The following is a 15,904-nucleotide window of genomic DNA, read 5'->3' as shown; positions in this document are numbered from 1 at the left end:
AACTTTTGTAATAATCTTAGTAACATTGTTTTATGAAATTTTCCAACTAATGCACCTCCAGAAGGGTCTGAGGGCTCATACTGTATCGAAGACACAAATCTTTGAGTAACTGTGGGAGACGCGTTGCTCGAATCATGTCGCTGATACATGATGCTTTCGACACCGGAGACGAAAATGCAATTCAATGCTACGGTGTTATATTATCTAGTAAATATATGTTTTATAATGTGCAACATGGAATTTATGAATGAATTTCAACCATTTCAACGTTCGATTCGTCAAATGCGGAGTGTTAATCCTAGAAAGATAGTCTGCGTTAATTTGAGTCCTGAGTGTTATCATGCCAAATGTCGTATTATCATCGAATATCTACCATTTATGATTTGGCTGAATCTCAGCACACGTACCTGACTTAACAAACTGAATATTTTCCGCGGGCGGGCAATTTTTTCAGACTCAAGAGAATTTTTTTAAAAGAACATAAGTATTTTGGTATATGTTTGATTCAAAGCATTGTAGCTCAGAATCCTTCAGTTGTACAAAATAAACTGTCAGAGAATGAATTGCAGGGAACTAATAATGCTTACAAAAAAAAACTACACCGGTTTTTTGGTCAAAATAAATTATAAACAAACGCCTTATCTTAATTGACAAACAAAAATTAAGAGTTAATTTTTTTTCTCATTTTCTTTTCGAAGAAATCCGAAGTTATAACAAAATTTCTGGTTTAAATTTCAGGATGGTGGAATGAAATGTAAATATTTTTATTGAAGGTAAAGTTTTATAAAAAAAAATCAAATTAAACATTTTGCAAACCATTCATGCTTTCATGATTTTGGGTGGAGGCGGGCATCGCATTTTTTGGACTAAAATGTCTATCTAAATAACTTATTTTGAGAAATAAAGAACTGAGAAATCCGATTTTGTAACCCTTTCCCGTTCACATGATTTAAAAATACTTAGGGGTTAATTTAAGCAAAATACTTTGTAGACCAATTAAAGTGAGTGTAAAATATTGCATTTTGAAGAAAAAAGTTAAATTTGAAATGGTGCTTCAGATTATCTTTAAGCACAGCAGGGAAAATTTTATCCCTAATATTTAACTATTTGAAGATTTAAAAACGGAAGAAAACCAGATGTAATTTTCCAAGAAAGAAATAATGTTTATGATTTTAAGAGGTTTTAGTAAACATTTTCAAACAAAAGGTTCGACTAGCTTTTGTTGTCAAAGCATTTGTTTATAAGGTTTAGCAGAATGAACAAAATCTTAGAACATCTTAGAACCGTCGAAACATTACAGAAAAAGTTATGGACAAAAAACTAATTTTGAGGGGTGTTTTCCTTTCATTCAGTACTCGGTTGGATACAACTAGAAACAGTTGAACTCTTATGAGTAATACATTTCTTTTGACAAACTTTCAAATTCATACAGTCTGGTTTGCTACTATCTGCAACCTTCGCAGAAATATGAACTCAAAATATGGTTATTTTCAGCAAAAAAACTAGAAATATCTTTACAACAAATAAAAATAGCAAACCAAACAAAAATGCAAAGTTTAGCAGAATGAACAAAATCTTAGAACATTTTGAATTGTTTCGACGATCACAGAAAAAGTTATGGTCGAAAAAATAATTTTGAGGAGTGTTCCTCGTAAAACTCTGCTTCGTCATATCAGACGTACAGTTAGAAGATTACAGTGTTCAGCAATTTTTTTTTCTTATATATTTTCCTACAACTTTGCTGAAGAAAGCAATCTGGTATTTTGAAAATTAGAAGAGTAGTTTTTATATATAACTACCAGGGGGATTGATAAAAAAACCGAAAATGCCAAAAGAAAGGTCTGTTATATGGAATAAACTTGCTGAAGACACTGGGTACAATACAATCAATATTTCACAGTCGAATCTAAAACGATTACGGTTTTCGAGTTTAGGCCAATGTGGGTTGCTTTGAAAAAGATTTACTATTTAACTTTATTTTTTGCTAACCAAGATCTAGTGTTCATTAACAATTCACTCTGGCCCAAAAAGTTTAAAAAAATACACAGTTTGCCAAGTCAAACACGAGTGCAAAGTTCCATTTAAATCGAATAAAATTGACTTTCCCTAACAGAACAGCACAAAATAATCATTACTTTGAGCCTGGTACACGAGAAAGTCTCACGAGCTCTGGCGCACGAGCTGTATCTTGTATGTACAGTACAGGCGTCTCGCTCAATTCGTAGTGCGACGAAACATCGCTTGCGCATCGCAATCCGAACCGAAAGAGAAGCGAAAGAGCAACCTGCAAATCGCATGCGACGTTGTCTCGTCTCGTCGCACGTACATGGAAATTCTACGAGCGAGAGAAAGATTTCTCTCGTCGCTTGAGAAAAAAGCACGTGCACAGGAAGTCTGACAGGAAGTCTGATGGTAACCTAGGTAACCACGGCAGTGCTGTCCATATATGTCAATTATGTCGGAACAATTCAACATTTTCAGTATGATTTGTTCGTATTAACAGAAACCGATTTGGCAACTTTTGATTTTCTTCAACGCAGTGAAAACAGATGAAAATACATACAGTTGAAATTTAGGAATTGCAATAATTCATCTCATGTATTTCTGCTAATTTAAGCTTGTTTTTAGAAATTTGAGGTGAATATTTCAAAGATTAAAGTATTCTTAGTGTAGTGAGTGATTTTTTTAGTTATTAAAATAAAAAGTGGTTCGCTAGTCAAGAAGAAACTTTGGTTGGCTGCTGAACGAGTCCCGTTGTAACCGTATTGAATCATGCGCGGATTTTGATTTCTGAGGTAGGTGATTGAATTAAATGAGTTTTCGAGTGCAGATGTCTGACTATTATATCAAATTTAGAGCTTTTAAGTGAGTTTTTGAAGATTCTTCTTATGAGAAATCTAAAGTGAACTAAGAAGAATCCATTCCATGGATTAGCAGATCGATTTAATTAGAAAATATGCATTTTTTCTGTTTTCAATTGTGTTTTCATGTTGTATGAGATGAATATATGGGCTGAGATGAATAATGGAGCAGTTCCCCTATTCACTATACATATTCTGCTGAAATAAAATTATTGAAAAGATATTGAAAACACTTTTGTTTCTCAAAAAAAACTTTGAAATACAATTATATTCGTCTCTTTTATTCATTAAATTTAAGGATGTGAAGAATCCATCTAAATAATGCTTAATTAAGTAGTAAGTAGGTAGGTTTTAAAGCTTTTTTAGACGATATATTTTTGTTGTCTTACTCGGAAATGTGTACTGTTTTTGCCCCAAATCGAAATTCTCAGCCTATGCATGAAAATATGTAGTAAAAAACTGGTGCTAATGTCTCTAAAAAAATCATGATTACTGGTTAATGTGATGAAGGACAAATGAAATGTCCACAGGTTATCTATGATGACCTATAAGACTATAAGAAAAACAACAAAAAAAACTTCTCAAAACAGGGAGAACTAGCATATGACTAATAGGGTGGAAAGAGGATGTATGCGAAACAAGTCATCATCAAATTAAGTAAACCGACCATACATATTTTGATTAGGGGCCATCCACATACCACGTGGACAGATTTTTGACGAATTTTTAACAATGTCAATGTCCGACTTAGCTGAAATTTTGCACAAATCATTTTTCGAACCAATAAATATACATGGTTAGTTTTTGACGTATCATATTAGTAACTCTGAGTAATTGATGAGTTGTGGAATGCCCATGGCGAAATCCAAACTGTTCATTTGCAAAAATTGAATTTTCGTTGATGTGTGACATCATTCTGTTAAGAATAATTCTCTCAAACAGTTTACTTATTGAAGAAAGCAAACTGATTGGTCGATAACTTGAAACTTCAGCTGGGTTCTTATCCGGTTTTAAAATTGGAGTAATTTTTGCATTTTTCCATAATTTGGGAAAATATGCAATTTTGAAGCAGCAATTGAAAATTTTCACTAAAAATTCCATTGTGCTCTCAGGGAGTTGTTTGATTTGTATATTAAAGATTCCATCGTCACCAGGTGCTTTCATATTTTTGAAATTTTTAATAATTGATTTAATCTCATTCAAGTTAGTTTCAATTATTTCTGCAGGTAAAAAATTCTGGGAAGAAATTAAATCAAATTGACGTGTGACTTCATTTTCAATAGGACTCACAAAATTCAAATTTGAGTTATGAACACTCTCAAACTGCTGAGCGAGTCTTTGAGCCTTTTGTTCATTGGATACAAGAAAACGTTCACCATCTTTCAAAACTGGAATAGGCTTTGAAGGTTTCTTAAGAATCTTCGACAGCTTCCAAAAAGGTTTTGAATATGGTTTCAATTTTTCAACTTTAGTCTCAAAATTTTGATTTCTCAGAAGAGTAAATCTATGTTTAATCTCTTTCTGTAAATCTTTATAAATAGTTTTAAAAACAGGGTCACGAGAACGTTGATATTGACGTCTGTGGACATTTTTCAAACGAATTAGAAGTTGAAGATTTTCGTCAATTATTGTTGAATAAAATTTCACTTGAGCCTTTGGAACAGAATAATTCCTGGCATCAACAATTGCACATTTTAATGCTTCCAAAGCGGAATCAATATTCACTTCGTTTGACATGAACATTTTCGCAGTCACATTTATATGGAATATATTGATAACTGCGGAAATATTTTAAGTATAAATAAACTTCAGTTTGCGCTTTAAATGAATTTTTTTTTTATTCTCGCTTATTTTCCGTCGGTCTATTTTCGCCACTGTTGTGGCCAATTACCGACGCCCAGGGAGGCGACTCCACACCCAGGTCCCTAACTCACGACCGGTTTATTAACGGACCGGCACCAACGGCTTTACTTCCTCATGCGATGGAAGGCGTGATCCCAGAGATTTTTCGCCTCAGAAAATCTCCCGGTGTCGGCTAGGATTGAATCTAGACCAGCTGGGTTGGTTGTGAGTGGATCACGCCACCTCACAACCATCGACACCTATGTCAGCGGTGGGATTCGAACCCAGGCGTCGAGCGTGGTTGGCGGAGACGTTAACAACCACACTAGGCCCCCACTGCTCTTGAAATGAATTTTCAAATAATAATAACTTTGTATACATGACTACAACGACAATATATGTTGTCTCGAGTCTCAAATAAACAAGAATAAAAAGATTTCCACAGATTTTACGATGAAAACATTTTTGTTACCAACGGTTCGCCAGCAGCTGCTGGTTATGCATTCCGTAGTATCTATGAAAAATTCATAACCGAACTGAAAATCATACCCGGAAGAATGACATTGTTACACTTGCACACTGTTCCGTAAATCGTAGCCCACCCGTTACCATGTGTATCCCCGTTTATCTGTATACTATGTTTTCACCCTGCAGATCGATCTCAAACATAAAAATCAACTAAATAACTCCGACAACATGGTCAAGATTGGAATCGACTTGCGCGAGTACTATCCGAGCGTGGAGTGGGATATTCTTGGAGTACCAGCAGAGCGCCACGAGAAATACTATCCGTGCTGTGCGGAGCCATATCCTGGTGAGTAATCGAATTTTTCCAAGTGTGTATCATTTGTCAGGTCCTCTTCCGTTCGACGCCAGTTCTCAGAAGTGGAAAAGAGTTTTTCACATGGGACGCATTCTTCCACTGCATCAATTCCACATGTCTCGCTTGTTTCGCTTGACTGCATTCCGTGCGCTAATGTTTTTTCGTACTTTCCATTGCCATTCCGTTTCGTTGCAGATATTTTCTTTAACATCACATTACGACGAAAGACGCTGTTCTACACAGTCAATTTAATAATACCCTGTGTTGGTATTTCTTATCTATCCGTACTGGTGTTCTACCTACCGGCTGATTCAGGTGAAAAAATTGCATTATGCATCAGCATTCTGCTATCGCAAACCATGTTCTTCCTCCTGATATCGGAAATTATTCCCTCTACCTCGTTGGCATTGCCTTTGCTCGGCAAATACCTCCTATTCACAATGATACTAGTCGGGCTGAGCGTCGTGATCACCATTATTATACTGAACATCCACTATCGCAAACCGAGCACCCATAAGATGGCACCGTGGGTCAGGAAATTCTTTATACTGCGTCTACCAAAATTGCTCCTGATGCGGGTGCCAAACGATTTGCTGAAGGTAAGTTGGATTTTGTCTATCAATTGCCAATGCAGAGCACGACCTGTACAAAGGCGCGCACACACACACACATACCGGAACAAGCCAGCACAGGTGTTGAACTCACATTTGAAGCAATTTGCAATTGTTTGCCTCATGTGCAGCTAAAGATGCACTCACAGCGCATTTGCATGCATCAGTATACACAGCACACAGCATTTACGGAAGTGCGCAGAACACGATCGTAATTTATACACTTCGTGCTGGGTTTAGAAAGTTTTAGAACAAAAATTAAAGGCAAACAAACAGGATTAAACATACAGGATAGGAAGGGATATATTTAGTGCATACTCGTTCTACAGCGTCGCTATTGAATATTACTTTCTATAAGAACATTGCCAAAACTGGTATGAATAAAGTATGAATTTCGAGTAACTTGAACAATATGAGCATTTAATGTGCCATCAAGCACATTGATATAAGGCATTTAAAGTGCTTTGAACTAAACTAAAAAGCTCAACTTCATTAATCGTCACATGAATAGCTTTCTTAGAGCACACATCAAGTTCATTATGCATAAAACATTGATTATGCAAACTAGGATGTCGAATTGCAACACATAACAATCTAAGCATCTTTAGCATAAAAAAAAACCTTTAACCCGAAGTGTACGTGAAAGGATACGTTAAGCAAGTTTTAATATAAATGAGGCTATCTGTGAAAAATTTATGCAAATCTTGTAGGCATCCTTCAATGCCCTATACTTCTAATGTTCTATGTGTATTTTATGGAAATCAGAAAACACTGCAAACAATGCTCATGTGCCATTAGCTATTGATTTCTTTTTTTCCTGACAATTACCATTTTCACATTATCCGCAATTGGTGCAATTGACGTCAGACAACTATCGAGTGAAGGACGTCCATTTTTTTACCCTGTCATAAAATTAAAGCATTTCAAACAGAAATCTGCAAAAGCTGTTGAGTAGCGAAGCCAGCACATTATTTTTCAATGCCAGAGCTGTTTGAGTAATTGGACGATGTAACAATTTTTGTAACTAAAATAATTAATTTCCGAAAAATATTACGCCGAAACTTTTTTTTAAGCCCAAAAAAAATTACTGAACATTGATGGTAGTCTAATCATGGAGAAATAAGAAACAAAAAAGGTAATTTTTTTTCAAAACGAAAAAAAAAAGCTAGAACGATTTGTTTGATTGTCTTCAGCAAAATTGGAAACAGTATTTTTATCTTTCCAGAAAAAAATATACACCGTTAGAATGAAAAACTCAATAAAAGCACAAAAAAGTGTGATTATAAATTGAATATATCAAAAAAATCACTCTTTATTAATCTGATTTTTTACTGCGAAAATTACACACTGCTAAACAAAGATAGTGAATTGAACCTGGAGAAATTAAAAAATTATCCTGTCGAAAAAAAAAATTTTTGCAAATTTTTTACAGTGTATATTTTTTTGAAGGACAAAAAAAAATATTACAACTACGCCGAATACACTATATTGATAAAACAGATCGTTTTGACTCTAAAAATATTAAGAAGTTTTTGGAATTGATTAGATTGGAGCCGACTACTTAATAATGAGAATAATGTTTCTAGGGCTAAAACGGTTTGGTTGATCGGTTTAGTGTCTTCTGCAGATAATAATTTTATCCTTCCAAAAAAATACACTGTCGAAAAAATTTTATTTTCTGACAAGTTTTACCTTTCTTATTTATTTTTTTAAGTGAACTCTTTTTGTTCAGGTAATTAGATTCTTTAAAAGTGAGTGTTTTTAGACATTTGTTTTCGCAATATTTTTGTATTTTTTGCGTCTTATGGTGTTTTTTTTTTCTTGGAAGGATGAAATTACTGTCTACAATTTTGTCAGAGACATTATACAAATCAAACGTTCAGACTTCAATTTTTTTCTTTTTTCCTTTGGAAATACTAACTTGTTCTTCGTTTCTCAAAGATTAGACAACCATCTTTAAAAAATGAACTTTTAAGGATAAAGTTTTTTTCACAGTGTATATTTTTTTCGGAATTATAAAATTATTATCTACAACTTTACCGAAGACGTAATAACGAACTGGCTCTAAAAATATTTGTAATCATCACACTATTTAACACGAACTCTTCTCACAATTTAGTGGTGATTCAAAAATAAAATAGCCAGTAGCACAAAATGCCATCTTCAGCCCATTAGAACATCTGTGCAAAATTAAATTACAACCGAAAAAAATATATTCAAATTAGGATATTTAGTATAGAGTTGCTCATTTAATACTGTTGATTGGAGCTACAACTATAGATTTTTGATGCATTTTACGCTGACCAAATGATTACAATAGGGGAGCTCAGTAGCCGCGGGGTTATAGAGTCCGCTCTAGCGAATGGGTGGTCGTGGGTTCGAATCTAAGTAGAACCTAGTAGTTCGATGTCACAAAATATCAAAAAACTGGTCGCAGTGACGAAAATACCCAACACAATACAAAGTAGAATCACGCCATTTTGGTTGTTAGATGACTTAAACATGTGTTTAATCTCAAATTTCTCGCCACACACTTTCCTTCAAGTCGATTATTACTATCATCGATATTGGCACAGGGAACGAGGTTTCGATAAGACTCGTTCCTCGTGACATAATAAGTCACTACTACTATAAACATGGCCAGAGAGGAACGTTAGGCCAGAGAAGAATATCACAATACCAAGATCAAATGTCTGATCTTTCAAATATTTACTGGTATCATCAACAACTACTCCTGATAATGTTCAGAAAGCTTCATTGAGATTGAGTAATTCTATTAGTAAAATAGTTTTAAAAAAAATGATCCTTTTTCAAGCACAATTCGCCGTTACTATTGCTATATTTTTCTGTAAAATGCTTTTATAACAACTAGGTTTTCTGTAGGAACACTTCTTGTGTTAAATATTTGCTTTGAAGATGGAATTGTTAGTGGAATGCCAAGGCCTGTTTTCATCATGATCGGAACAGCAAAGAATCATAATCGGAACAGCTTATTTCTGAGACATCGCCGCTTCACTTTAATAAATCATGTCGGATTTACTAGAAATTATCGTTACTGTGAACTGGATAGATAGATTGTTTCGATAAACCTTATTTGTTTATGATTTCATGCGATATTAATGGTGAGAATATGACATTAAAATCTATTGACTATAAAAATTACCTTTTTTAAGTAACCTTACAATAAAGAAAAATATTAAAGGTTTGTACAATTTGTGACTAAAAAATTAACAAGGAATAAAAAAAACTCACAATATTTAGATCCGACATGTATTTGGTAAACTACAGAAAAGGCTTAATACTTGCTCTTTCTACTCGTAAAAGTAAAAATTTCACCCAATGCTTCTAAAGCTCGATTGATCATTTTTCCTCATGAACCATGAATTTTAAATTGAAGTGATAGAATTAAGCATTTAGGACTAATTTACGATGTAAATAACTTATTTTTAAACAACACATAGAACACAATGGAAACTTAATATATATGTAGTATTTGTATTCTATCATTAACAGAAATTCCAAAGCTTGTTCAAAGAAAAAAGTTTTGATTTACGCACAAATTTCTAATCCATTAATACTTTATGCTGTACTTATTTGGACATGCTGTTGTTTAACAAGGAAGAAACCGCTTCTAAGGGTTTAGAATAAAATTTTGAAAATTGATTTGGAGCGCCCTCCTTGGTCTGATACTTTCGAATCAAATAAATTCGCTGATGTATAAGTTTAAGAAGCTATGTTATATAAAATTATTACCTACCAATTCTCGCAAAAATCGTTGCAATGATAAGACTTGATTGCGAAAGCAAACAAATCATAACAATCCCAATTACACATCTATAATATTTTTGTGAAGTCACCATTTATGATTGACCACACAAAATAATAAATTGATAATTAATTTTAAAATACCTAAGGTATTCAAACAACCTCTCTCATTTAAAAAAAAAAACATTCTATACTACCATTCTACCGGTAATTGTCCTATATTTATATCAAACTTTACAGAAACTGTCAGAACTCTGGAACGAAAAAGAAGGTTTTTCCCCCATCAACTGCCGGCCCTGAACAAGCCTGGTATTGATTAATCAGACGAAACGTACAAATTCGGGAATAATTGAAAAATAAGCCTTTTCCCTGAGAAACTTTTCAACTGTACATAAATCTGCAGCTTTATAACCTCTAGCTCAACACTATCCATCAAAAAATCTGTCATTTTGGTCTTGGTTTTGTCCAATAGTTCCGTGTGGATAAGTACCCACAGGAATATTTTCCGTGTGGGTACTGCTACCCACACTACCCACATGAACCGCCGGCCCTGCACACATAAAATTGGTTTTCGGGCTCGGCGGTTCTTCTTCTCATCGATCAAAGAATCTTCGAACTATAGTTTTGATAACGCTGTTTGACAAAATAATACGCACATCTACAACTTAAAAAGTGAAAATAATAATATAAGTAAATGTAACGATGAAGTGAAAAAATGGCAAAAAAAACCTGTTAATATGTCTATAAAACCAAACCAATAAAAAATTTGAGAGATGAAATAACGATAAAACCGAAAATCAATGATAGCTGAAACAACAGACTTTAGTCACAAGTTTTTCTGCTTACATTGAAACAGCTAACCTTTAACTCTTCCCACGACTGAGACTCTTTAAACCTACGCACAACAGAATCCTTTCGAATCTACTTTCCTTTTCCGATCGTTTCCAGTCGCTACGTTTCGTTGCATTAGGAAAGCGCAAACATATACAATAGGCATTATTTGTAGTAAAAAAAATATTCAAAGTGGAATCGCTTCTACGAGAAATGCGAAACAACTGGTTAGTTGCAACCGAGTTTCCATAGCACAACCTTCGGATCTAACGAACCGGATACTTTTTTGTATTCTGACTTTTGCAACTTGACTTCGAAAGACCGCGCCTACGCTGGAATTGCTCCGTTCCAATTTGGTATGAGGTTGATTGGGAGAATGAGAAGTAAATAAATTATTAAGGAATTTCTCAACAATGTTAGAAATCGATGCAACCAATATTTAATACTTAGGCCGTTACAAATTTTATTTTCATTTTATGTCACCCCCCCCCCCCCCCACAGTGGGGAATCGCTGGCCATCAGCCAAAAAAAAATTTTTCGTTAGCTGTTTCATAATATTTTTCCTTTATTGCTATAACATTCAAGTGTCTAAATCCAAAATTTGGACGTAATATCATAGAATCTGAATTTTTTAAGACTTTTCATTGCTTGGCGAACTGACGGTTTTTGTCTTCTTCTTGAAAAAAAGTACATTACTTTGAAACGCTCTGAAGCATCAATGATAGCTTGGATTTTTTTGACGTCAAAGGAAAAGTTGTTGTAAATATTGTGCAAAACAAACCCTTTTCATTAGATATTGTAAAATTTGGCCATAGTAGGCCTGACACTAGAAAAAATTAAAAAAAACGTGATTTTTTGTAGAAAAGTAGCTTAAAAGTTTAGTTACCGCAGTTTGCCACGGTTGTGACTACATTCAAAATTTAGGTAAAAACGTAAGCTTTCAAATGCATACTGTCCGCTGCTGCGCAAAACTGCGCAAATTGTCACTTTAGTGAAAAAAGCGATAGCAGATTTTTTTAGTTTTTATTTTTGAAGTTGAAATTTCATCCAGGATTAATTTTAATCATAACCATGATACCCCATTAATGAGAATTTATGTTATCGTACTCAATCCGTAAGGATAAAATATAAATTTGGGCAAAAATCACAAAATTTATCAATGAAAAGTCATAAAACAAGTGTTAAACAAGAAAACAGTAAACAAATCTGAATTTTTAAATATCTCAAACTTTATCACTTTCGCAAATTTAAAACAATACTAAAAACATTCAGCCCTTTTTAATTTATGATCATGAAATTCGTTAAACTGATTGAAGTGTCAAATATTAGCAGCAAATTCATACTATCAAACTCCGGCCAACAATAGCCCGTTTGAAGATTGCTTTTGCTTCGCACTCGTTTGCATACAAAAGTGAAGCACACATTTTGCTTTATGAGAAAAAATCAAAGAACAGTCGTCGCCTTCCGCATCTTTTCGTATTCATTTAGAACGTTGTGTCATTCCAGTGTCTTAGTTTTCAAATTCATCAATTCGTTGAATTTTATTATGGAGCTTTCAACTTCAGCGGCACCACTTAATTCAATGTCTAGTAGGTTGTCAATTCATGGTGTTATACATGTATTTAAATGTCCTCTTTCAACCATAGAAACCGGATAAGGGAGATAACATATATATGAAACAATGAAACATCGAAAATTACTAGAAGAAATGAAAATTGCAGCGAAAGACATTTTTCCTGCTGATAAGTATAATGAACTTAAAATTTTCTGGAAACAATTCAACACGAGATTTAAGCGATCACAGCGAAAGATGATGATGCTGTTGATGATTTTTTCAATTTGTAATTAGTTTGTATTACTTATGTTGTTTTAGTTTATTTAAAAAATATATATATATTTAGGCAAAATTTGTTTAGTTCGAGGGGTCGTCCATAAATCATTTTTTTTTTCAATGGGAAGGACGCCCGGTGGCACTACTTGTGGTCAAAGATCATATAATTCTATAAAAAAGGTAAAACGGGCCAAAAAAATATTGAAATTGGCTTTCGTGCTTTATGGACGGCCCCAAACAAAAAATGGATGCCAAATTCGTGTTCAGCACCCCAAAATTATGTAAATACCAAGTTTTTGTCGCATTTATCGACACTTTTTTTGCTTGACCAACCTTTATATGGAGTCGCCCCACTGTGCCCCCTTCAAAAATCTTAAATATTGGAAGGGGAAGAAAAAAAAAGTTCAAACCGTTTTGTTCATTTTATTGGTTTTTCGACAGCATAAATGCTTTATTTAGCAACAAACAAGTCCAGTGTCAGCGAGAGTGTCGTCAAAAGGCAAGCGAAATAAATAATAATAATAATAGTGTTATTTTTCAACATTTATTTGAGTGCAAGTTACAAACGTCATAACTTGCACACAAACTTTGATCAAAGATATTTCTTTTTTTTCGTCTCGGTGTTATTTATTTTTTGCCACCCCCTTTGCTAACTTTGATAACCTTGGACATAAGAAGAATTCGAATTTTGTATCAGCCTTATTTATGGCAAAAATTTTAGAGATATGAGGGGCAAAATGCACACCCTATTACGATTGCTGATTCAAGCAGACAATGTAGATTTAATTTTGCAAAGTCATCAACCAATACTAAAGACTCTAGCCTAATTTTGATAACTATAATAGACAAATTAATTGAAAACAGAAAAATAAGGGTGTAAAATTGAGTCACGGTCACTTTACTGTCCATAATATAAGTTGCGTAAATTTACATACACACATACACGTAACAACACTTTGCATGGCAACACAAAATGCCAAGAACAAAGTAACAAAAATAAATAATGATAAATAATAAAAAAAACGAAACAATCGAATAGTACTCAGAAAATCTCTCATTGCACTGTTTCACGCCCGTTGGTGGAATTCAACAAAAACACAAAATAAGCACGTTTCAATTTTTCATTCCCATAGGAATTGGCTGCCAATAAGATAAATTACGGAATCAAGATCAGCAAGAGTAAATTTGGCGCAGCATTGGCAGCCCACTCGCAGATGCAGCAAAACTCGGGTGGATCCAGCCCCGATTCAATTAGACACATGCAGGGTCGTCCTGGAGGATGTAATGGACTGCACACCACAACAGCTACTAACAGGTTAGTGCAGATAAAACATTTTACTTTGTGCGAGAGACTTTTTGGCAGTTCAATTTTTATTTCCAAAACCATACTTCACTGAAGTTTGCTAACGTTATATTTTAGTAGTGAACGTAATTACCTGATTACGATTCTGTCTCAATAAATAGATTTGACTCCCCTGCATGGAACGAATAACTGACACAAACTGATTTTTTCCACGATATGTGTGTGTCATTGTATTTACTCCCAACAGATTCAGCGGGCTGGTAGGAGCTCTTGGGGGTGGTCTTAGTAGTCTCGGGGGCTACAATGGACTTCCCTCGGTTATGTCTGGTTTGGACGAATCTTTGAGCGACGTGGCGCCAAGGAAGAAATACCCATTCGAGTTGGAAAAGGCCATCCATAACGTTATGTTTATACAGCACCATATGCAACGCCAGGATGAGTTTAATGCGGTAAGCTTAGCCGATAGCTAGTTTCTTTGAAAAGATAAGAAATCTTATCTTCGTACGTATCTATGTGTCCGCATGTGAGCGTTTATATTATACAAAAGAATGAGATTTTTCTCATTGCCAACTTAGTGCCAAGAGAGGGCGCGGTTTGCTAACTCAATCAAGCAAAAGCGCTTCGTTCCGTTCCCCCCAACCACCCACAAGAAACATTGTTTTTGCTATAGGCGTACACAACCGAGATAGTCAGATTTTTGTGTCCAAAGTTATATGCTTCTTTGACCTTGACGAAAACTTATTTGCGCTGCAAGTAGATAGTTTTCTAGGAATAGTTTGTTTTTACTTCGAGAGCTTTTATTTTTTTTCTTTTCAACATGAAAGCAAACTTTTCAAAAACGTTCTTTTCTCCCAACTTATGTGTTTTCTTCAGAAGCATTAGGAGGCAAATTCTACAAAATAATGTATCTTTAAATGGTTGCGTTTACACTCTCTTGCTGAATCCATTTCCTTCTTCATACTTCTCATTATATTGCCATGTCTGAACCGGCTTGCGACTTGGAAAAAAAACACTGCAAACCTGGCCTCGCTCCCGAAAAAACGAATACCTATTGCAATAATACAGGAGGATCAAGATTGGGGATTTGTGGCGATGGTATTGGATCGTTTGTTTTTATGGTTATTTACACTAGCCTCATTATTCGGCACATTCGCAATCTTGTGCGAGGCACCATCCTTATACGACGATACAAAACCGATAGACATTGAGTACTCAATTATTGCTCAAAAGCTGTTCAACCTTACCGTGAAGGATCCGCGGCACGCCTGAGTGTTGGAGCCTGCGTAAAAACGTTCGGATATCGGGAAACATGATCCCCAAGCGGAACGAGTTTGCATGCCAAAGTCTTCGCAGTACTACCGAAAATTAACCTAACCCAAGTAGCTGGGCTTCCGCTGAAGGAATGTCAAACTGTTCGTAAGTGTTTTCGAATAAAATCGAGTAAGCAATTTTCGCCGTGTTCGTACATTACATCACAATATCACGGTATAACTGCACCGTTAGAAAAAAAAACTATGGTAAAGCTAGTGAAAGTGACTATCAATTAAAATGTAAGACACTTTTTACACGATTGGATTAAATTATCATGTTTCTGATTATAACTCTTTGCTGCTTTTAATGATACTTTTAATATCACGGCCCAAAAGCAGACTAGTCAATCATCGGTTGTGCTCGTAGATACGGTATTGTCATCATGGATCGGAATCGCAATCGTCCCATTGAAATACAGTCAGGTTTTTTTTTACGCGGGGGATACGTACCTCGTAAAAAAAAAAACAGCGTAAAAAAACCGCGTTAATTCGAAAATCCGCGTTAAAAAAAACCGCACTAATTCAAAAATTCGCGTAAAAAACCGCGTTAATTCAAAAATCCGCGTAAAAAAACACGTTTTTTTAAATCCGCGTAAAGTAGTCCAGCAAGAAGGGCTTTAGAAACAACCCTAGACGCTCTAGAACCGGTATTTAAAATTGTCCTCTTTGACGGATATTCCGGATCTTTCGGTGGGCGGAGAGTATTTTTTGGAGTCTTTTACTAGAT

General features: G+C 34.7%; 1 protein-coding gene across 2 annotated transcripts in view; it reads left to right on the top strand.

Annotated features, from left to right (window-relative positions):
- The window catches only part of LOC129726733 (acetylcholine receptor subunit alpha-like 2), a 61,222-nt gene extending 45,754 nt beyond the window's left edge, over positions 1-15,468 (top strand). For both annotated transcript variants that reach the window (XM_055683773.1, XM_055683774.1), the window contains 5 exons: positions 5,358-5,517; positions 5,722-6,125; positions 13,698-13,879; positions 14,115-14,316; positions 14,933-15,468. In XM_055683773.1, coding sequence (XP_055539748.1) covers positions 5,358-5,517; positions 5,722-6,125; positions 13,698-13,879; positions 14,115-14,316; positions 14,933-15,136 — 1,152 coding nt within the window. In that variant the 3' untranslated portion in view covers positions 15,137-15,468. The remainder of the gene's footprint in view (positions 1-5,357; positions 5,518-5,721; positions 6,126-13,697; positions 13,880-14,114; positions 14,317-14,932) is intronic.
- Positions 15,469-15,904: the final 436 nt, after the last annotated feature.

The sequence above is a fragment of the Wyeomyia smithii genome, chromosome 3 (genome assembly GCF_029784165.1).
Source record: "Wyeomyia smithii strain HCP4-BCI-WySm-NY-G18 chromosome 3, ASM2978416v1, whole genome shotgun sequence".
Taxonomy (NCBI): Eukaryota; Metazoa; Arthropoda; class Insecta; order Diptera; family Culicidae; genus Wyeomyia; species Wyeomyia smithii.
This window is presented reverse-complemented; position numbering and strand designations above follow the sequence as displayed.